Source organism: Hippoglossus stenolepis, chromosome 8, assembly GCF_022539355.2.
Source record: "Hippoglossus stenolepis isolate QCI-W04-F060 chromosome 8, HSTE1.2, whole genome shotgun sequence".
NCBI classification, from domain to species: Eukaryota; Metazoa; Chordata; class Actinopteri; order Pleuronectiformes; family Pleuronectidae; genus Hippoglossus; species Hippoglossus stenolepis.
In genome coordinates, this window is record NC_061490.1 from 21762344 (window position 1) to 21786069 (window position 23726).

At 41.9% G+C, this 23726-nt stretch overlaps 3 protein-coding genes across 4 annotated transcripts in view; 1 reads left to right on the forward strand and 2 right to left on the reverse strand.

Annotated features, from left to right (window-relative positions):
• Window positions 1-23726, reverse strand: part of LOC118113339 (B-cell receptor CD22) — a 1629935-nt gene that overhangs the window by 1442951 nt on the left and 163258 nt on the right. The gene's annotated exons all lie outside the window — the stretch shown is intronic.
• On the reverse strand, window positions 1163-16025 carry LOC118113383 (upstream stimulatory factor 2). 2 transcript variants are annotated; one of them, XM_035163072.2, is made up of 11 exons: window positions 15886-16025; window positions 15394-15434; window positions 15068-15162; window positions 13845-13964; window positions 12938-13091; window positions 10180-10273; window positions 8301-8339; window positions 5276-5334; window positions 4840-4934; window positions 4206-4334; window positions 1163-3371 (listed from the first exon to the last, which is right to left on the reverse strand). In XM_035163072.2, the coding sequence occupies exons 1-11, from the start codon at window positions 15918-15920 to the stop codon at window positions 3282-3284; spliced, it is 951 nt and encodes a 316-aa protein (XP_035018963.1). In that variant the 5' UTR covers window positions 15921-16025; the 3' UTR covers window positions 1163-3281. The 2 variants fall into 2 exon arrangements, with proteins under 2 accessions (XP_035018963.1, XP_035018962.1); XM_035163071.2 differs by having other exon boundaries at window positions 15068-15171.
• On the forward strand, window positions 17030-23421 carry etfb (electron transfer flavoprotein subunit beta). The gene is made up of 7 exons (XM_035163101.2): window positions 17030-18254; window positions 20081-20239; window positions 20899-21057; window positions 21172-21234; window positions 21910-22068; window positions 22251-22451; window positions 22755-23421. Exons 1-6 carry the CDS (start codon window positions 18201-18203, stop codon window positions 22419-22421), a joined length of 765 nt encoding a protein of 254 aa, XP_035018992.1. The 5' UTR covers window positions 17030-18200; the 3' UTR covers window positions 22422-22451; window positions 22755-23421.

The window sequence follows — 23726 nt, forward strand, 5'->3', positions numbered from 1 at the left end:
CTCCGCGGCTTCTCTTTTTACCAGCGTGTTGATCAAGTGACTTCAGGAGCAAACAGAGGTCACACATTTACTCCAGGGACAATTAATCCTCTACGTTTGTTATTCCTCAGACAGAAAATCTCCCAAATGTTTAATTTGGATGTGGGAATGAGGCAAAGTAAACAGTGAATCATGATTTTTAGGAGATTTGTAAGAAGGGGAATGGTGCAAATTTTCTAGAGAGATTTGTTTGCCATGCAGCCGGAAATGAAATCCCATTAGAATTTATCTTTCAGAGCAGATGTGTTCACCTCCAATCTTAGGCAAATAATACCTGTAATAAATAGTAGCTTCATAAGCTTTTTCTAAATTCATCTCAAATGAACCCAAAACCTATTGTCAGGATTTCCTACTCTGTGTGATCGAGGCTTACATACGCAAACAGAAATATTCCAAAATAACAAGTTTAGCTTATTTTACAAGTTTTGTTTTTCTTTCAGTTCTTCTCACTGATAATGAAACATGTCTGAGCACCAATCAGGATTCAGCGTAACTCATAAACTTACGTGACAACTGGTGGATTGTTTGAACAAAGTTTTTTTGTTATTATTGATCTTTGTTAATCGTCACAGATATTTAAAAAATTTGAAGAAATACCCAGGATTTGAACAAAGTTCTTATGGCATTAATATTTTTATTTTCCAAAACTTTAATTTAGATCTTTGCAAATTATCAGATATTTAAACGTATTTGTATTTAGGATTTTAATTAAATGTCTTATGGTATCATTTATTATTATTATTATAAGTAGTAGTAGTAGGTGTTTTTCCCAAAACTTTATTTTTGATCTTTGAATAGTTGAATATTGAATATTCAAACTTATTAACGAATACATAGTATTTTAAACAAAGTTATTATGGTGTTATTATATTTTATTGCCAAATTTAGTAAAGAATGAATGAAATCTGACACAGTTTAAGTTGAAAAACAGCTGATAATACGTTTAGGTTGGGACAGAGTGAGAAAATGATGTAGAATCAAGAGATTCACTCAAATATGAAAGTTTCAGGAGTCACGAGACAAAACGTTAAGTGAATCACATGTTTCTGAGATTTCCTGCTCACAGATGTATTGATTTTTTCTTCCAGAGCCGGGAAAAGGACAGAGTCACAAGCAGAATCCATCAAGGTTATTAGCTAGTGAAAGTTTTATTTTCCATTTTACTGTAAAAGATGTCTTCCTATCTAACCTGAGAACAGTGAGGCTGCTACAGACAGAGGGGTCGTTTTTTTCCTTCCTCGACTCTTTTGCCATTTCAAAAGAGAAACGAGAGGAAGAAGAAAAAAAGAATTGGCCATGAATGACCTTTTCATTTGTGAACATGTTTTTTTCCAAAGCATTATTGATGTCTTCACATTCTCTGCTCCCCCTCTCACTGAGGTGTAAAAAACAAACAAACAAAGAAAAAGAAATAAGTCTACTGCAAAGTTTCTCATCAGTCAACTTGGGCTATAGGAGCCACATTTGCACTAGCTGTGTCGGGTTTGAATCTAGCGGCAGAAGCAGAACGGCAACTTCCAAAGCGCGAGCTACAGAGTGAGAAGAGGTTTTCAAATGTGATGCCTGATTGTTGCTTTTTTTGTTTTGCTGCATCCTAAGCTGTTGTAGAAGCAGTTGTGCTCTAATAAGTGGCTCTGAAGCTCGAGATCCTTCTTCCACTTCCACTCACATCGCCCAGAGCAGAGCAACAAATCATGTATATTCATTCACAAAAAAAAAAATACATCAACAGTTAATATTGGCTTCTGCTGTTTGTGCAGCCGTTTACAGTTTTACTAATTGTTTTGCCTGAGTGGAAGCAGAGCAACGATCGCTTCCAAGTCCCCCCCCCTACACACTTTCTAACCACTCCGCCTTTTCATGGAGAACGAGTCGTGCTCAACTTAACAAGTGCAGCACCAGAATCTCTCCTTCTCCATAGTGAGCAGACAGTCTTTGAGTGCGGCTCTCCAGGGTGCCTCGCTCCCCTTGTGCGTTGAGCATTTGAAGTGTTGCAATACCAAAATAGAGCAAACAGCTTGAAATGAAGCGAGGGGGGATTATTTTTTATAGGTACTGAGACACCAGTAAGTCACATGAACAAAAGATGAGAATGAAAACCACAGTGCCTACATGTATATATGGGTTAGCAAAAAGTTGGAATTTGCGCTGCACTCCTCTCCGGGTCCACACTTCCAGAGCGCCGGGCGTATCAATCGTCTGCGTGTTCCATTTGTAACTGAGAAGCATTTTAACAGTTGGAACTTCTCGAGTGATTTTGACTTTTTTTTTTGAGTTATTATTTTTTTTCTGGGTTAAGCAAATGCCCAAGAATTCAAGTATACCACTTTTTCTTTTTTCCTCTCGAATCAAGCTGGAAGATTGCACACACACACACTTCATGGTGATTAGAATGACAAAAGGGGGCCAGTGTGAAGTTAATGAGTTATTGATTGTTTACTCCCAGAGATAAAAATCTGCTCTAACATTCTGTAACATCTGTATTAAAACACAAGAAGTCATATTTACATAATTCAGCCCAGAAGCAAAGGCCAGCACAGCTCCTTGTTTGTCTTTGGGTCTAGGTAAGCTATGTGTGTCACATTATTTTCACTCTGCAGAATCATAATGTGTCTCAGACGTTTGATGTTTTTCACTTGAAATTCAATCTGCGTCCCTGGGGTGCACGAGCTTCAGTGTAACTGGTCTCCATCAAGGCTTCTGTCAGCATGCGGACTAATAAATTAAAGCAGCTAAAAACAACATATTAATGCACAACTCAAAAACACAAACAGAAGGAAAAAAAAGCATAAACTAAGTAAAATTAATAATTGAGGGTGGGGTGGGGTGGTGGGGGGGTATACACTGACATGGAGCAAAATTAAATGACAAACATCATAGTCCATGTGTGAGGCTACATAAATACAAAACAAGGGAGGAGTTCAGCAGAGGTTCTCTTTCGTAGTAGCTAGTGAAGCACTCTGATGGTGGTGAGAGGGAATCTTCTCGCTGAGCACATTTCTACTGAGCTGTAACGGGTTGTTATCTCAATATGATTGGAACAGTCAAGTACAGCCAAAATTGGCCGGTGAAGGGTTCGCAATCTGGGAGCCCAGGGAAGGATGCCTTCACTGAAAAGAAAGTGATTCTTAACAAAGTCCTTGTTTTCCTCGTGATCTCGCCACCGCTGCCGCCGCCTCCACCGCGTTGGTTGCGTGTCTGAGTGGCAGTGCTTGTCCCCCCCGCTCTTTTCGTCAACAACTTCACTGCGGCGGCGTCTCTCCAACCATCTCGATGCCGTGCTGCTGGAGTTGTGCTCGGAGCAAAGCGTTCTCGTTCTTCAGCTCTTCAATCTTAAGAGGAAAAGAAGCGAAAAACAGAAGAAAAAAAAAATCAACATTTACATTCCTGTGACGGCTAAATATAGGCTCCGAGTTAACAAACCAAACTGCTTCCTCTGTGCGATCCCGGGGATTAAAGACGAGCGTATGAAGCCTTGTTCAAAGACACACCTGTCCACAATCAACTGGATTATCACATCTTGATGAGGTCTGTCATCTGCGCCACATTTCCCTGGGGTGGGTCCCGAATCCACTGTCTCCCAACTAGGGGTCTGTGAGACGGATCCTGAGCTTTGAGCATCAGAGTAAGAATATATTGTCGAGTGCCTTGCAGGCCTGGGATTCAATAGGGAGACGCGTTCGCCTCAGAGCTGCAAGATCTCACAATACTTTTGAGTGCATTAGCATGCCGTCAGTTCTCACACAAACCCCAGTGTATATTATTCCCACAGTCTCTCAAAGCACCGATTTCAGGTAACACTTCTCATTATATGAGAGCAAACTCTTTGAACCTCTCTGTCAGGCTGTGATGATCAGCTGCTTCGGCTGAAGCCTCCGGGGTTTGTTTAGGAGAAATAAAGATGCATATGGGGCGAGGGGGATTTCAAGCCTCTGAGATTTGAGTGGAAAGATGTGGCAATGCACTCCAGAGCAGAGTAATCGATTCAATGCAGTGACAATCTTCACAGCCACATATGCAGACCACCCCAGCTGCCTTATTATGTGCAAATGTATTTATCTTCTACACAAACACCTAAAAGGAAAGATTCTTCTTTGCCCATCTTTGAAGTCATAGAATAGTCACTTGCCACATTTGCGAGCCAGAGCAAAGGCTGATATTCATACCTGCTGCCTGCACAACTCATTGTCCACTTGTATCCTCTCCACTTCCTTCAGACTCTCCTGAAGTCGCTGGTTGCTTTGCCTCAGGTCACGGATGTAGTCGCAGGCTTTGGACAGGATGCCTCCTTTGCTCTGGAGGAACAGAGATGTTGTCACACACATGAAACGATTAGAATTTAAAAACAGAAACATGTATCTAGTAATTCCAGAAATCTCTATCCGTACACCCGTACTGTTCCAATGCGATTTGGACTTTGAATAAACAGGCGACCAGCTGCAGCAGTGGTGGCTGGGACTCATCTACGTAAGTAACGTGACAGCGTGTTCACAACAATGGCAACTACGACTGATTCTCCAGTTCTGGGTACTGAGTCAAGCTTCACCGAACTTTGAATAAACAGGTGAACAGCTCTTTGTGGTGCAGCTTCAGGGTTCTGCAGACTGAGTCCCGCAGGTCTTTACGCACCGCGGCTCAATAACCGCACGTCAATTTCACAGTTTCTGAAAGAAAGCTGCAACCAGCATCACCACAGGCCAAGAAAACAGGCTAATTCCAAACAGGCAGGTTTAGAAAGAGCACTGCACCAACTCAGGAAAACGTTAGGAGCTGTTAGGAGTCAAATAAAAACCTCCTTACTGCTCCGGTCTTGGTGCTGTCGATGTTGCAGTCTGGGATGATCTTGGAGAGGGTGACAATCCAGTTGTTGATCTTGTCTCTTCGCCGCCTCTCAACTGAGGGAAATAAAAAAGCAACAGATCAGCAAACATTGAAAAGAAAAGGATAAATGCAAGCCACATTTCTAGATTAATTACATTTTTTTAAAAATTGTCATTTTAAAAAAGAAGAGCCACGTTTTCATCTCCAGGATGTTGTCATTTCACTGACTGTAGATACTGCAGGAGTTTGACAGCTGCACAGTAGCCTCTAGTGGCCAGACTGAAAGCCACATGTTGTTATCTGTTCCTATTAGAATATTTTGACAGGGCTTGGGTGAGCTCCACTTAGACGCCGCACCGCATTGTGTCGCACTGTCTGATGGAGTCAAAAGCCACAATCATGGCTAATTACCCACCTTCATTATGTTGCGCTCTCCTTCTTTCGTCTCTCGGTGTTCGCGGTCCATCCATTTTCCTGCAGTCAGACAGAAAATAAAACACTTTTCTTGCACTACAGTATCTCCTCCCTGTGCCTGGCATACAATCAGGCACCAATACAATCCAATCCCCCAAATTTGCCTAATCTAGTGCTTATTAGAACATGTTCTTCAGTGCTATCTCTATATTCTCTTGTCAGTACCGAAGTGAGATTTAAAACGGAGCCTCTGAAGCTGTTTGATGCCTTTGGTACAATTACTGTTAAGTCACACAGCTATATGAGGCTGCATATTCAGTCCTGACACGCCTGAGGGCCTGAAGCCGGGCTTCTTTGACAGGAATACTGAGACCCATCCGACCTTCTTATTCTTGTTGGCTGTCCATTTCCCAGGTGTGGCCCAGAGGGAGGACGTTGCTTTATTATGCTGTAAAATTACGACACTGGAGAAAACCAGCTGCTGTCTATTGGAGTGTGGGCGCTCGGCTAATGACACAACTGTCTCTTGTCTCTGTGTCTTCCCTGAGGTATTCTGTTAATTAAGTTCCTGAGAAGTGACAGGGAGACTTATTTAACAACCCACCTCGGCACAAGCAGACCAGTAACACACTCGCATAAAAGCATATATCTGTATTTCACTGCTTCTTCTGTCCCTCTAATGAAACAGACACTCACCGGTCATGCAAAAGAACAGAAACACAAAAGTAATGTCTTTGCTCAGGCAAATCTTGTCTTGATATATGTATGGCAAAGGAAATGAATCTAACCATTGTTTTTCTGGATTTATTTCTGGTAACTTGACCCCGTTCCCACGTGGTATTAACATCCGATCCCAAGTGGACAGCTCAGTTCACACCTGTATTTAAAATGCATCCTGAATGTGTCTCCTGTGACCACTTGTGAGTAAATCTCCATTCTCAGATCTATATGCAAATAAACACACACGTCACTTGTGTTTGAAAAAGACCAAATTATGTTTTTTTATCTAGTCTGAGAATAGAGATGTGTCTGTTGTCAACGTGTTTGTGTGTGTGCCCAGAAACCATCTCTGTTGATTTTTAGGTGGAGGCCAAATACAAATTAACACATGATCATGGCCACATGCGTCTCCGACCACTTCCTAATGTCTCGGACCACTTCCTAATGTGGTCTGAGAGATGGGATTTCAAGACGCATTCAGGATGCATTTAGGTGCGTTCATAATCGCATGGAGCTCTGGCCCCAGTTTTCTATCTGAAACCGTCCGAAACTGAGAGAAAACTGATCAAACACAAATCAGACTGGCAAAGTTGGTAGCGTGATCAAACCCAAGCTTAAATATCATTTGTGTCTGAACATGGCCTAAGGTGAAAGGGTCGGGTATACACACACTGTAGTTCGCACCTGTACCTAAAACTTCCACTTGGGATGGGATATTAGCACCAGGTCTGAACGGGGTCCTTGTTGTATGAAGTTGATAAACACCCTGTAAGGTCATCCTCTGTCCTCGTCTGTCCCTGCACGACAAATCTTTACTCTACAGCGGCGAATTTGTGAGCCATCAACACAACTCCGCCGCTTGATATCTTCGTTTCAGACATTTACTCAAGCCAAACTGCAGTCTCTCTTGTATCTCAAGACATCTTAATGGGATTTCAGCTGTATAATGGATTCAGCCCAGCAGTACTCTTCGGCAGAACATTAAGAAAACGTGTATGAATAACTAAACGTACAGGCCTAGAGATTTTCCTTCCTACTTTCACAACTTATAGAGACAGACTTCAAATAAGTGCTCCTGAGAGCTATAGCCAAAGAAATCCAGAAAATGATCAGAACACAATCCCCACTGCCGAAGCACTTTATCCATACAATTTAAAGCGTGGATATATTAGAGGACTAAGTTTGTACCCTCTTAAATTGATCTTTGAAAAGAGAAATGCAATTTCACTATCACTGCCCCCCCCCTATCCGTTATTATACTACAGTATTACACCAAGCCTGGGCCTGAACAATGAACCAGTGAAGTGTATATCGAGATACAAGGGACTGCAGATTGGGCTTGTAATTCTCTCAGTGGATCATATTAACCAATTTTGGTTGAAATCATGGACTTCATACAAAGATGGACGACATGACAGCTCCTAAAAAAAGTGAAGCCAAAGCACCTCAAAGGACGCCTGCCTGCCGGCTGGCTGGCTGCAGTGTAGGTCATTAACTCCACGTCCTCCATGTAAGTGGATGGGACATGGACCAAACTCAAAAAAAAAGATTGTTTCTGTCATTTTGTTAGTGCTTATCACACTGATGTATGTTCAAGAGTTTGTTTTTTTCCAGTAAATCTGGTTTTAATGTATTCAATGCTATAAAAACGGGGTGAAGCATCATGGTTGACAGCTGAGACGGATTCGCAATCGGCCGAGTGCTTCTATTAGCGGGACCTCGATGCCGCGGCTCCGTGACTCTGGCTCCGATTGCCAAGATTGAAGCGTTTGGATCCCGGATATTTTAGCTTCGTTTCTGGATAGTGGGAGGAAGTTGAGATGCATCGTCCATCTTTATATACAGCCTAAATTCATTGGTCCAAACATCCCTGTCCTTTCAAACCTCAAATACCAACTCGTTCCAAACTGGGCTAAATGAGAACAAAACTCAGAAAAGTACAATAGAGGACACTTTGACAATTATACTAAAATAAAAGTGTCTAGCGAGCCATTTGTTTCCAGATGGAGAACAATGACCTAATTTTCTAAGTCCTAATGGAAAAGGATGTTTGCCACGAGCACGACTAACAACAATGGATTGGGGTCAGCACTGAAGAAACGATACATCTGTGTCTCACACATCAAGAGTAGGGGACAATCACCAGGGACTTTGGGAAGGGGTGGAGAGCAGAGGTTTGTGTGTGTGTGCGTGTGTGCGTGTGTGCGTGCGTGCGTGCTGTGTGTCTTCTCTCTTCTTGTGATCTAATTTGATTTGTTCATTTACTGTAAAGAGGAGTGTGGGAGAAATGTGGAATCTGTCCTCACCAGTTTAAACCTTCATGTTGCAGCAGGTCGTTTTCACCTCTGCGGATGGAAGTTTTCATTCATTTCACTCACATTTCAAAGATAATGTCATTGTTCATTAGTTTACACACTAGTTTACTCAAGAGCCTTGTGTGTTAATCATCAACTATTCATGAAAGAGAAAATAAACAGAAATAAACATATTGCAAATAGGCATTGTGAGGGATAAGAAAAAAAAACAATTCACTGAACATTTCAACACAGTAGCGCAGGTATACAATGAAGCTTGCTCTTAACTGGAAAGTAGTTTTGTTGTACAATGTGAACATCAAAAAAACTAAAGTGCTGCTGCCAATTTCAAGGCAAGAACTCCCCATAACTCTGCCCACAACAAAGCAGCTTAAATCTTTGAGAAATCTAAAGTTCGTAAAAATCACATGAGCACAGAAGCGGAGAAAATCCTTGTTGTCAAACCATGTACTGTACACTGAGCTGACGAACAATAAATGAAAGCCAGGGAGTGTTTGTAGGGTGGTGTGATTCCCAATTGTGTTTTCTTTAACTAATGGCCACAGTGAAAAGGTAAAAGAAAGGTTATATGCTCACTACAGAATCACAAGTTAAAGCTGAAGAATAAGCCTGGTAGAAACTCAATTTGACAATAAGTCATGTGCTCGTTTTGAGTTAGCAGCTACGCTTTGGCTTTTACATGAGAAAACCAGAGTTACATGCCATTTAAAGCCGCTTTTTACACCCACAAACATCTTGCTTTTGTCTGCAATGGGAAAGATTCAATGGGCATTCACTCCTGGGTAAAATGACTCTGAAATAGACAGAGGTTTTTAAATTGGCACAGGCTCTGATAGAAACATGACACCTGGGTATACGCGCTAATTTGGCATGGCAGAGAGGTGAGAGAGCGCCTCAGTTGTCGCTGCGGAAAAAAGAGAGAAAGGCTAACTCCACTCCTGGCAATGGGAAAGGTGTCAAGGACTCCTTTTTTTAGCTGGTTTAGCCATGTTATAAAAACCCACTAATTTTGGTGTAAAGGAGGTACAAGAAACACGAATCCTTTAGCCTTATGATCCATGTGAACCAATGTGTTTTAGGTACAAACGTGCACCCTGAAAACAAAATAAACCATCATTATCAGAAGAAGTATCCGTAGTCGGCCAGAGCCAGCCTGGTATCACGCAATTAAAATGACAACACAGTTTGTCTTTGCTCAGGTGAGCCTGCTGATTATCTTAATAACAGCAATCACCAGCGTGTGGCTAACAGTCGGAGAGAGTCTGAGATGGATTCCTTTCTGAGGCCTGATTATAATGATGCATGTGGTGAGTTTCGGCGTGAAACAACAGACGAGGGTTTTGGAGTAGAGGGAGAAAACAGGCCAGCCGTGGTGTGCTAAAATGAAGACTCTTGATAAAGGATGGTATGAAAAATTAAAATATCAACCTTCACGGTGAACTCAGGAGGGATGAGGAAGACTCCCTGGGGAGGAACAGTCTGGAGTAAAAGAACAACAACTGCAGTAGCACTTGTGTTGCATACATTTAGCCGCATTGTAGGTTGGATAGACATGGAAGATATTCTCTGTTCGCAAGTCCACACAAAACCGGTCACCTGAAACTAAAAAATAACTTTATGGTGTATACACCACTGCTAGAAATTGCACACCTAACCCATGTCCCAGCAATTCTACTTCTCCAGTCTCCTCCTGCATTAGCATTTAGGTTCATGTGAATTTTACGAGCTTTGTTCACTCAGTATCTGGTGATGTTTGTTTAAAGGCTTTGAAAAGTGGAGTTTCTTGAACTGAAATGAAGCCACACTGTCAAACTCAAACGTGGACTATTGCTGCAATAAATGGTTAAAGCCTTGAAGAGTTGATACTTACGCAGGGAAGGACTGTGTGCGTGGGGCAATGTTTCGTTGCACTCCTGTCTGAAGGGCATCAGGTGGGGTCATCATCACGTAAAACTGACCTGTGGCTGTGGAAAGCACAGGAGTCATTAGGTTAGCGACGGGGATAAAGGCAGAGGGGCAACCTGGCAGGAAAGACTGGCTCTTGTTGCCTCAATACAATATCAAACAAGAGTGTATTTACTGTAAAGAAAACTGAAAAGAAAAGAAAGCAAAATCCACATGGTCATACACAATGCTTTAATTTCTCTCCTGTACAATGAACACTTAGACGGAATAAAAGTGAGGACTCCAAAACCAAACCTAACAAAATTTAACTGAGATAGAAATGCACATACTCCACACTCAGGGGTGCAGACAGCGTCTGTTTCAGTGCTGCTGCGACGCCTGTAAGACAAAAACACCAGGACACTAACACCAGATGGCCAACCTGACCTGGCTAGACGAAGAAAAAAACAAAACACAGCAACACAATTTACTGCTAATTTATAGACGGAATAAATCTGCTTAAAATAGAAAGATTACAAAAACCTTCCATGTCAAATAAAATGACTTTTTTAACTTTCTCAGAGAGTTTTCTTCAAAAAAAAAAATCTGAAATAAAAACTGTATCTATTAGTAATAATAAAAATCTGATTAAAAGATATCATTACAAAATCTTGGAGAAAATGTAATTTCATAAATTACATTACATTTTCAACTCAAACAGTCTCTTGTTTAAGTCATAACTTAATTGGCATTTTCTCCCTTTTCTCCTCCTTAATGCTGCAAAATACGAAGGTCAAACTATTCCCCATCCGGGGTCCGGTCCTGCCAGAGCGTGTTTCATGGACTGAGCCCACTGTGCTACCCTTCACAATCCCTCACCTCACAGGAGACTTCAGCTTGCAAAGCACTCTCCACCTCCACCCTGCAGTGCACTCCTCAGCCGGTGCTGTAAGTCATGCCTGCTTAAACTGCCCGAGGCTCAGAGAGGAGAGAGAGACAGCAGCCCACCTCCCCCTGCAAGGCCCTGGCTTTAACAGTGACCCACAGCAAAGTAACCTCAGCCTTCATCCTGCCTCTGTGGCGTGACCAGGCAGCCGCTCGCAACACCCAAAAGAAAAACAACTGCATTTCACCAATGGAATCAGAAAGATCAGTCCAGCGTGTATGGCCGAGCACTTTTCCACATCTCGATGTTTTAAGATGCAACAACACACGTCAAGCTTGTTACCTCCTACATCAAAATGTCTCAACACCTCTGCTGTCATCTGGTCTCACTTCTGATGTCACTTTGAAGGGACCCAAACACAGCTGTTAACAGCGGCTTTCTGCTGCTGTACCTAGTCTATCATACAAGTTCTAACAGAGGTGAGTCAATTGATACGGCCTCAAGGGTGTCAGACTTCTGTGGGTGTGTCATGTGATTCTAGAGGACACGCAGTGCTCTGCGAGGGAGACAGGGTGTGTGGATCAGTGTATTAGCCTAACAAGACGTTAAGTAATCGATTAGGGATGAAATCCATGAAAAATTAAACTTGCTAAAGGGGGAATTTAACAAATAAAAAACCCAAATGATTTGGAGAGAAACAATGATCTTGAATTACTCGTGACTGTGTCTTTTCTTGAGTATGACTTAACTGTAATTTTTCCGCTTGAAAAGACATTGGTTTACAAGCTTGGTTCATGTTGCTAAAATTTATAAAAAAGCAAATGTGAGCTTCATAACTAACTAGTGTCTGTGCTTTATTATTATGAAATGCTATAGAGCTGTGTGCTGATGCGTGGGGGACATTTGTGTAAAAGAAAGATATTTTATTTTGGGACCATCTCTGTTTTAATCTTTGTATCACACACACACTCACTGTTTCTTTGTTGGATCTCACATTGATACCTTTTCATACCTCACACCTCACACCTCAGGGCCAACAGGCAGATAAAAAGCACAAACCGCCGCAGAATCAATGGGTGAAGAATTACAAGTTACATTCATAACCCCAGTCCAGGCACGACACTATCCCTCATTAAATCTGGAGAGGGAGAGGCCTGCAGTGTTCACCTCCTCTAAAACCACCAGAAACCACTAACAATCCACCATTTCAAGTGCGGTCGTCCGCTAGATCGAGATCTGACTGAATAATACAGAACAAGCAGATGCTGGCTGTGTACAACAGAACCTCAAAGCTTCGTTCTCCAGGTCAACCAAACCCAGACCGATCTCCTCTGGATCACCAGCATAAAATCGCAGTTAGCGCAGCAAGGCGACAACATTGGCAGAAAAGAGGAAGAGCAGAGGAGTGTGTGACATGTGACATGAAGCAAACAGTAAATATGATTAGTGTAACTAACCTAATTTCACATATTTGACTTGTGTTGTGTACAAACTGACACAGAGAGCATTATTTAAAAATGTGTCTGACATATTCCTGAGCAAGGAATCTGTTAAAAATAGGAAAGTCTTTAATTATAAAAAAGTTTAATATAAGCAAGATCTAAATATCTGTAATTAAAAGTGAATGGTGCACTGTTTGGGGGACAAATAAGTATTCAGCAAAAAGAGCAACATCACATTAAATGTTTAGTAGGGCCTTAGTTTCTTTCACATCAGCCGGAACTGTGGGGAACATGGTTCATTTACAGCAGCAGAAAAAAAGGGCTGATGCTCAGTTTGTCACTTAAAATAATGGCTAAATTAGCCCTGTAGCACTACTGCGAGCTTCAACCCAAATTAAGTGTGAGAAGTGACTCACCCCCTGCCTGTGTGAGTGTAGGGTCCGCGGCGGCCTGCACAGACACAGTCCCATCGCTCACCGCGGTTGCGGGGAAGTAAGCGAAGCGCGTCTCCCCTCCCACCGCCTCTCCTGCTGGGCTTCCTCCATTACTGAAAGGGTTTTGGATCACAGCCTGCGACAGATAAGAGAGAAACAGAAAAGAGCTTGAACAAGTAGCAATGGAGCCGTCGCAGCAGGTAAACGCACACCTCAGTCTCCGTCAGACTCAATTCTGGTATCCCCTCCAGACCCCCAAGCAAGACACAGTGCAGTTTGACAGCTTGGATAAAGGAAGGAAAAAGAAGTGGCAGTGATCTTGTTAGCAGAGATAACAACAAAGTTAGTAAAGACATCAGTGTGCTTCAAATGAAGACATTTGTTCCGTTCTTCCAATGAAAAAAAAAGCATGTTTTTAATCTAAAAACATGTTCTAAATCTGGCTGTGACTGTTTTACAATAACTACTGTCATTGCAGTTTATTTAAAAATAACTCTGCAACAGCATCTTAAGTCTCTGTGAGTCGTTCTGCTTCAGGCAGATGCAGGCACATGCTTCACTGATAACACCACTCTGCTAGTTTAACGAGCTCCGAGGAACAAACTCCACTTGCAACTTTAATCAAAATAAAGAAACTGAATGTCTCGGCCACATATTTTTAGTAGTGTCTGCAAACATTGGCGTTGTATGGCATGAATGACATCAGACTGTGCCTGCAGAAACAAAACTTGTTGGTAGGACTCATTTAGTTAGCCTTTTCAGGAAGATTCTTGGAAATAATAACTGGAATACCAAAAGCCTTACTGCTTAAAATGTGGAAGAAGACTGAAGTTAGTCTTTAAAACAGCGAGTTCTATTTGATTAATAAAAAAGAGAGAGACTGAGGTACCTGAGCAACAGCCTGAGGAGCCCCAGCGAAGGCAGCTGTTGAGACGACGCTCACTGCTCCACCCCCATCATCTCTACCCTCGAGGTGCTGGTCAGTCACCTGAACAACTCGATACGTCACCTGCAGTGTGGGACAAGACACAAATAAAAGAGAGGCAGCGAGGGAGAAAAACAACAACCACAGCCCTATGGCAGAAGTGCTCCAATCCAAACAACCTTACCTGACTTGTAGATTTGTTTATCATTTCTACAGCTTCAGTTCAGCCGTGTATCTGACACTATAATCCAAATCTCTGCAGTGCATCGCTCTCACCATCCCACATTATGCTTGTGCATCAGAATGTGCCTGATTCAATTTTAACAAGTCGAGAAAATTAGCTTGTTTGTTCCAAGAATCAGTATTTGTTTCCTTCCATCATGTGACTCTCCTCCTGACTGACATGTGACAGCAGCCTCATGCCAATCCTCGACCGGACTGGAATCACATGATCGCTCAGACTAGCACGCCAAATGAGCCACATGGATCACTGACTTAATTCCCTCCAGTGCAAATCATCCATATAAGGATAAGCCAACTTGAGTATCACAATATTTCCCAAGGTTGGATTCATTTGCGTCACTGTTCCATTGCCCATCGCTGGCCTTTTGTTGCCGTGACGACCAGATAGGTGGACAGCAAAGGAGACACTTTTGACAAAAGGGCATCAATCAATCACGTGACGAGCAAAAGCACACATTCATACCTCCGGGCAATTAAAAGCTTGCCATCCTCCTGACTCGTCTTTGGAAAAAAGGGAGGGGAGTTGACGCACTTGGCGAAAAACACACAACAGCACGACAACATGCAGCCGTACACAGGAAAGACTGTTCGTGAGAGGTTTTTCTCACTGCGAGTACTTACACCAAAACACTCAGCGTGACACAGCCTAAATCACAATGAGCACTTCTGAATAATGAATACATACATGCGGCGCAAAATGATGTTTACTGACAATCATAACATCTCCCGCTGTCACATTTCACTTTCATCCCCACTTATCAATATTTAACGTGACACACTCCGTAAGTTCCTCGTTGTGTCTCTGCACATGCACTTTTAGTCAGCATGACACTGGAAGGAAATCTGGAGCGTGCGCGTTTGTGTTGCAAGGGCCGAACTGATGGGATCTCACCCCAAAACATGTGACCACTGACAATCACAAGCTCCTATCATCATTTACTCACCTGCCCGCTCTCCGTGCGGAACTGATATTGTATGTTATGGTCACCAAATGCTGCAGCCTGCTGAACACTGGCTATTGTCACCGTCTGCTCGTCTCCTGTTCCGTCTCGGGGAAAAGAAAAGGCAGTTGTGAGAGTGGAAAGGAAGGAAAAACTAATAAAGACAGAGCTAATAAGCCCTGGGATCCTTGTAGAAAACAACATCACCAAGGCACAAGCTGTATTACACCTCTAATCCACCCGATGAGGCCGTTTACAGATGTGCTGTGACCAGATGTGGTTGCAGGAGCCAGATGTTGGCAATGACAGCTCGCTCAATAAACTCTCACCTTCAGATACGTGCACCACTTCTTCGTCCTGCTTGTCTTGGCTGCGAAAAACAAATGCACACGTCAGTGAATAAAGCGGCTGATCTTCTCAAAAGTAAAAATGAAAGAGCATAAAACTTTGACTTAGCTAAAAAAAAAATAGGTTGAAAACAGGCAACAAACGATGTAAAAACACAGCAACGCTACTATCATCAGGTTACCCACAGAGTTGTTTGTGCTTTAATGGCTAGCTAAAGCTAACTTTAGCTGTGCCGCTGTTTATACGCTAATTATAACCGTGTATTTCACGTAGGTTTCCGCGCTACAGCTGATACCTCGCAGGCTAATCCCACTCCTCTCGCTAACTAGTCTTCCACAGTGTCCACGGTTTGACAGCAGCTCGTTTCTACATCAGGCCCCGCACTCCGCCGTCCCTTAAACTAGCTCTCTCCCGAAATAGCATGTCGCGGCTAGCTCCTGTGCGTTGGCCATCTTAGCCCGAGTGTCGGTTACCTTGCGGTGTCCAGACTCTGTTCGAGCATATCCATCAGGGTTACAGTAAAGAGTGATATTCGGTGTCACGGACGGAGATGGAAGTGCTGATCACGGGAACAAACACTCGGGTCATGTGAGAGAGACGGCCCAGGACACGTGAGGTATCGCTCGGTGTCGGAGTTAAAATGGAGGCCGCTGCTGCTGCTGCCGCGGGGCGATGCGAGGTGACTGCGCTGCGATCAGCTGCGGAGCTGCGGGAGCGGCGGCGGCGGCGGCTCAGAGAGCAGCTGTTTGTCTGTTTGGAACCAGGAGCACAACACGAACAACACAAAAAACACGTCCTGGTAAAGTCGTGTGTGTGCGTGTGTTTGTGTGTGTGTGTGATGGTGGTGAGCAGCTGCAGAAACACACAGGAGGAGAAGAGTTTCAAACAGAGGAAGGAGAATTCAAAACCAAACGATATGTATATTTGATGGGTATTTTTTGGAAATATCAGGTAAAAGCTGGCAAGCATGGTCCTTTTCTTACCTGAGGGTATTTGTAGTTATTGGTTTTGGTTGTTTATCTTGTTTGAGATACGTTTTTAAAACAAATAATACCAATTTATTATTATTATTATTATTATTATTACTATTATTATTATCTTTTTCTTACCTCAAGGTATTTGCAGCAATTAGTTTTGTTTAAGATAATTTTTAAACAAATATTTGTATTATTATTATTAGTAGTAGTAGTCGTAGTATTAGGAGTAGTAGTAGTAGTAGTAGTAGTAGTAGTAGTAGTAGTAGTAGTAGTAGTAGTAGTAGAAGTAGTAGTACTAGTAGTAGTAGTAGAAGTAGTAGTAGTAGTAGTATCTCTTTCTTACCTGAAAGTATTTGCAGCAATTCCTTTTGGTTGTTTTTGTTGTTTAAGATTCATATTTTGGTTTTGGTTTTTTTGTAAACATTTTTAAAACTGTAAAACACTTTGTAACCGAGTTATAACTGAGTTCTTCTTCTTCTTCTTCTTCTTCTTATTAGGGCTTGAAAAGTTACTAACTTGTTTCATCCAGGGAACATTTCCAAGCACAAAGCGGCATACGTGCAATGCTTAAGGTTTGAGTGAGTATGGTTTATACTCTTTATACTTTTCCGTAACATTTGTATATGTTCCTATTGTTTACTTTCAATTGTCTATTTTTTCACTTGTAAAGCACCTTGTAGCTGTGTTTTGAAAGGTGCCATATAAATAAAGTTAATCCGCATTATTATTAGTATGAACTACTCTGCAATGGTTAATGATATTTACTCATTTGCCATTTTTTAGGTGAACCAAACAAGTGCCACAGTAACATGTTGATTGTCACTGTTGAGAAGTGGTGGAACTGTGGTCATATCGGATGCTATGGTTGTGGTTTGTGTTGTTGATGCACGTGTGTTTCCAATAGTTTGTGTTGTGTCTCTCTCTCTGTAGGACTGGGTAATAAAACAATATCAATAATTGCAGCAAACAATTTTCACCAGTAGCAATATAATAGAGGTCGAATATTGTGTAAGCACAGTGAGGAGGTACAACACATAATGGATCAACCTCAGTTTTGCTGATTTTTAAACCAAAACCTTCACTCTGGAGCACAAATCGGTCATAAAAACTGAACAGAAATAATGATACGACGCTTATTATTATGATAATTAAAAATAAAAAAACTGACATGGATTTTTAAAACCTTGATGTATGTCCTGACCATATGTTCAACAACACCACAGCAGTTGTATCAACCCCTCTGTAAAAACAAATAAAACAAAACTCAACTTTATTATCTTCCTGTGTGTAGGATGTGGTGCAGGACTGTTGTATTACACCACATTCATTTAACATGTGTGTATTTTAATAAACTGCTACTGCTGGTGAACTTTACCCCACTTACAGCGGAACCTTTCTTCACCGGGGTTTGTTTGCGACACAGATATGAGAAGCACCACATTATTTACAGGCAATTTCTCCAGGAAAAAAACATATTTTAATTAGTTGTAATAATATAAATTCAACCTGGTGCATCATGAGAGATTAAAGAATAGCTAAAGATTAAATAAAAATAAAACTTATCATTGAACGAGGTAGGAAAAAGGCGTGTAGCCACATGATGAATTTAACCACGCAATCAGCTGCCTCTCAGCCAATCAGAGCGGAGAGCGTTGGATTTCGCCGGCCTCTCATTGGCTGCGCGGGTAGGTGGCTCCCCTCGGGTGCTTCCACTGGATTCACCCTGAAATGATTCCGCCGTGTCCCCGGGTGAAGGTTCGGTGACGGTGACGTTAGCTGCTCGCTCCACTCAGGTTAACGTGTCCTCCACGATGTCAGGCCGGGTTCTGGTCGGAGTTAAGCGGGTCATCGACTACGCAGTGAAGGTAGGAAACGCTTCCATTGTTTCTACTGTTTTATTTACGGTTAAATACATGTTTTTTTCTGCCTTGTTGTCAATCACTTGACTTTCTCTGCTAGCTAACTTTAGCATGCTAAACCACAGCACTGTCAACATGCTCATCTGCAGGTTGAACTGAATATGACAAATAACTGAGATTGTGTTAAGCTGCTGTGTGTTTGTGTGTGCGTGTCTGTGTGATTGTGTGTCTGTGAGTGAGTGTGTGTGACCTTCCTCTGGTTTTCCTAGTTGTGTAACCTGCTGTCAGGCTCAACTTGTTTGTCCTCCTTAGACTTACCTGGGGGGGCTTTCCCCCCCATCTTGATTTAGCCTGTGTGACAATGGTGTGTGTTATAGTTATATAATTGTAATCTTGGAGATGTCAGTGTGTGTGTGGAGCAGAGACTGATCCTGCTGGAGCTGCCTCCTGCAGGATCTGTTCAATATCATCCACACTTTTCCATTATGTTACAAACTGTTTCTTCTAATCAATGTGGTAAATACTGTTATTTTGTTGCATCTATTTCACTTCTGTCCCTCACATGCATCTTTGGGTTTTCTACGTTTTAAATTCCCCTGTTAGTGGAGTTTTCTTTGGTAGTTTTACTCTTGTCAAGGGTTAATTACAGAGGATGTCACATCTTGTTAAGCCCCATGAGGCAACTTGTCATTTGTGAATAGATTCAATACTTTATTGCCACACAACTCGGACAACAAGACGAGACAACAATCACAGTATAACACGTAACAAGAAAAGAAATGAAACACATATGACAGAACTGCTGAACTGATTTTATTGACACTTTGTGTGATGGTGGGTTATGGTAATAAACTCGTGGAGCAGATTTGATCAAGGGGGCAGATCCAGGATATTTCTCAAGGATTGTTGCAGCGATCTGTTAGTTAGCAGGATTATGCAAAAACTACTTGACGGATTAGTACAAAACTTTTTGGAAGGATGAGTTCTGGGTCAGGAAAAAAACCATTAAAGTTTGATGTAGATCCGGATCAGGGGGCGGATCCAGGATTATAATGTTTTTTCACTTCCTTTTAACATTTTGACACTTGACACTTCAAAAAATCAATCCATCTTGATGAAAAATATAATTTTATGGCAAGTTATATTATTATATTTAAGAGTATGTGCATTACGATGCAGATCCAAATATAAATCCGGATCTAGTGAATTTAAATGCAGCTTCATGAGGGTACTATTGTGCCTTGGTGTAGGTATCCACTCTACTGACTACTTTCTGGGAAATTTAAAAGTTACAGCTTACAGTTCAAGTTGACAGATAATTGTATGCTTGCACCAACGAGGCAACAATTCAGAGAACGCCCTCCGTTGTTTCAGCTTGACAGGGCCACCGTGCACAAAGCCAGGTCAAGTTGGAACATGGGCTGTGAGCCAGGCATTATCACCTAACGCCAGCGCCAGACTTCACGAGTGCACTTGTGACTAAACAGGATCAAATCCCACTGGGTATGTTCCAAAATCTCATAGATAAGCAAGAAGAGTGGAAACTGTTATAGAACCACATAGGTGTCACCAAAACACTTTATTTCGATGTCCATATCATGCATCACAAAACAGTGTCGGGTTTAAATGTATACCTAGATCCATATTGCAGGTTTTCTGATAATAAATCAACACCTTCAGGACTCCTGCATGCGTCACAAGATGTCTTGCTGTTATACCCGTAGTGACTCATTTCTGTGTCTGTCATTTTGACCTAAAATCCAGACTGTCTGGAGTGTTTGTCACCGTGCACCAGTGTAGTGACTCTGTCCTGCTGTCTCCCTCCTCCTCAGATTCGCGTGAAGCCGGACAACAGTGGTGTGGTGACGGATGGCGTAAAACACTCGATGAACCCCTTCTGTGAGATCGCTGTGGAGGAGGCGGTCAAGCTGAAGGAGAAGAAGTTCATTAAGGAGGTTGTGGCTGTGAGCTGTGGACCACAGCAAGCAATGGTGGGTGCCATGGGGGGGGGACTCTGCTCCTCTGCCCTTGCCATGAGCTGTCCTGGAGAAGTGCAGTTTGTTGTGGCTGATGCATAGTCTTCTTTAATCATGCATAGTGCATAGTCTTCTTAAATAATTTTAATAAAGTATATGTGTAATGTTGCATTTAAAAGTTGCATTGTATATAGAAACAAATGAATGTGTGTGTGATAATGAGATAATAACATCCCACACCATATCTTGCATTATCAAGTAGTGCAACTGGATAAAATTACTTTGGCAGTGTTGCAGATTGTATACTTGTACTGTAATAATTATAGTTAATGTTCCAGTGTAATAAATCGTTGTACGAATCCCGTGTATAAAGCCTGAGAATATAAACAACAGCCTGTGACATAACCAGGATTTCATGTTCAGAGTGTTAAATAAGTACTAATGTGATTTATCAGGACAAATTTCACAAACAAGTCAAAATGAGGAAGGAAATATTATGAACCAACAAAGCAGTTATCGTTGTTTAATACCGTTAGAAATGTTATTTACGTTTTGGGCCCTACCTCAATGTGTAATAATCCTCTTTTGCAACAGCTTTTACTCAGGGAGCAGCTCCCACTAATTAATACTCAGCCAAAGCCACGTTTTTTGACCCGTATTTCTCCCTCACCCAGGAGACCATCCGCACCGCCCTTGCCATGGGTGCAGACCGAGGCATTCACGTGGAAGTGGCTGGGAAAGACTATGAAAACTTGGGGCCCCTGCAGATCTCCAAGATCATGGCTGCTTTGGCCAAGAAGGAGGATGCACAACTCGTCCTCCTCGGCAAACAGGTAAAAGATCCGGTTTCATTTCTTTAAAAAAAATCATATTTCTCCTCTTATTATCTGACACTCAGATCTCACACTGCTCTTATTTTCGTTGAACGACTTGTGTTGATTCCACAGGCCATCGATGGCGACTGCAATCAGACGGGCCAGATGACGGCAGCCTTACTGGACTGGCCTCAGGTGACTTCACTGCAGCCTTTTCAATTAGTCCTTCTAAACCAAACTATGTAAACTTGCCCCACAAATAAGAACAGTTTATTTAGGCCTTGAATGATCTGAGTGAATACTGCGAGTCATTTTCTATTTCTAAGTGTTGAATGTGTGACATGCTGTTATCAGGCTGTGTCCCTGCCCCGGCTGCCTTATCAATGTCAGTGGAGACGAGTTTGAGTCAGTCAGATCTACAATGAACCTGCACAGATCAGCAAAACAGGTTAAAGGTCACTTGGACAGCTGTTGTGAAGTTCCACTGGCTGAACAGTAGATGGAGTACTTTGTTATCTCACAGGTTGAGGAGCCTGAAGCACAGATTATCCAGAGCTCAGTTCCAAAGTTACGTCCATTTCCATGTCTGTTCAGTCATTTTTATTCAATTTGTACTCGCATCATATCATTAGTGTTTCCTTTAACTTTCCACAGTTTATTTTAATACACATTTATGTAGTTTATACAGTTACATAAGCCAACCAGCAGATGGGGCACAATGACTGCCTCTTTACCTCAAGTGAACCTGTTTTGTTCACTCTTGTCTTTGCATTGCAGGGATAGAAATGATGTGAGAAAAGAGTTTTAATACTTGCTCTTATTGCTCGAGTTTCAGTTTTTTTTAATCAATGCTGTATCTTCATATCTCAGGGCACTTTTGCATCAGAGTTATCACTGGAAGGAGACAAAATTAAAGTGGTGAGAGAGATTGACGGCGGCATGGAGACGATTAAAATCAACATGCCAGCAGTGGTGACCGCAGACCTTCGACTCAACACCCCCAGATATGCCACTCTGCCTAATATCATGGTAAGTTGCAAGGAGTAGGTTCGGAGTAGTGTTCGAAACACAAGAGGAGTGTTACAGTTTGGTTGTCAGGAACACGTTTGGATTTGTGTAGAGAAAAATAAACAGTTACTGTCACAGTTGAGATATTGTTAATTATTACACCATTTGCTCATAACCATTATCATGTGTTTCTTTTCTTTCAGAAAGCCAAGAAGAAGAAAATCGCCAACATGAAGCCTGCAGACTTGGGAGTGGACCTCACGTCACGGTTGGAGGTGTTGAGAGTGGACGAGCCCCCGAAGAGGGAGGCGGGGATGAAGGTGGAGACGGTGGACGACCTGGTTAGCAAACTGAAGGAGACGGGGACGATATAGAGGCAGGAGGAGTGCACGGAGAGAAGAAGGGTGAGTACCACTGCTGTTTATCAGTATTTAAGTTTATTCTGTAGTTATGCCTGGGCAATAGGCCACATTTTACTTTCAGTTTTTGTAGGGAAGGAGCAGAAACACTTATTAAACAATTACATTACTCATGACTTGAAATATCAATGTCATTTTAATGTCATTATGTATTTATTGCAAAAACTAACTTATTGCTTTTAGTACTATGTGTTTTGCAGTGACAGAATCAAAGATAATTGGAATGTATTTGATTTTAAATGCAGCTCATGTCTTCAATTGCATGTCTGTTCTCTGCTCTGCTTTTAGGACTGTTTAATGAATAACTGGACTGGATTACCTGAGCGCACCCAGAGGATGAGCTCATGTGTCGGCCCAATCCCTGTTTGACACTGAACCTCCTGAGGACATGCAGGGGGGGGGGGGACTGACAGGAGAGGAGGAATACTGAGAAACACTGTCTGTCAGCAGAACCAAGAAGGATCATCTCTTCTTTGACCTACATCCCATCTTACATGGATGAATCCTCAGTCACAGGCCACTGATATTAGACAAGAAGTCGCGATGCAATAATTTAAACCCAGAAACCTCCTTTCTCTCACTGTTAATGTTCATATTGCACTATATGCTCACACCACCAGTACGATGCATCTTACCAACAGGACACTCAGCCTCTTCATCTTGTTTATCTGTTGTCTCGCTCAGAGGTGCAGTCTTTGTAAATGATGTATGTAAATATGAGTCCAGACATATTCAGATGATTATTTCAAAATTAGCATCATGACTGTCGGTAATCTGTATAGTTTGTCTGTGAATGCTAACGGGGTTTCTGTCTAGACGGTGTCTCTCAGTATAAGCAAGGGAAATGTATTCATAAATCTGAATTTTACCATAAGCGCCTCAGTTCTCTGTTGACTGAACAGAACCATTACCATAACAATAAAGTAACCAATCTTTTTCATATCTTAATATGCAATACTTGTACTGGTCCTCTGGTGTTTCTTCTTGGTTTCTTCTCTGTGTTTGGCTTGGAGTAAAAACAGAACGTGTGTAAAGTCTGCTAAAAATAGTATGTTACAGCACACACTGTGAATTACATGTATTTTCATATAAACCCCTAATACTGAAAACAGGTCAAGTAAAGAGTGATTAGTTGATGATGAGCTATAGCACAACTTTAGGATGTTTATTTAGAGGAATGTGGCAAAATGTGAAAGTTGCTGCAACATAAATCCAACAAACTCAATTCAGCATAAATGAAGATTAATGATTCCAGTAATT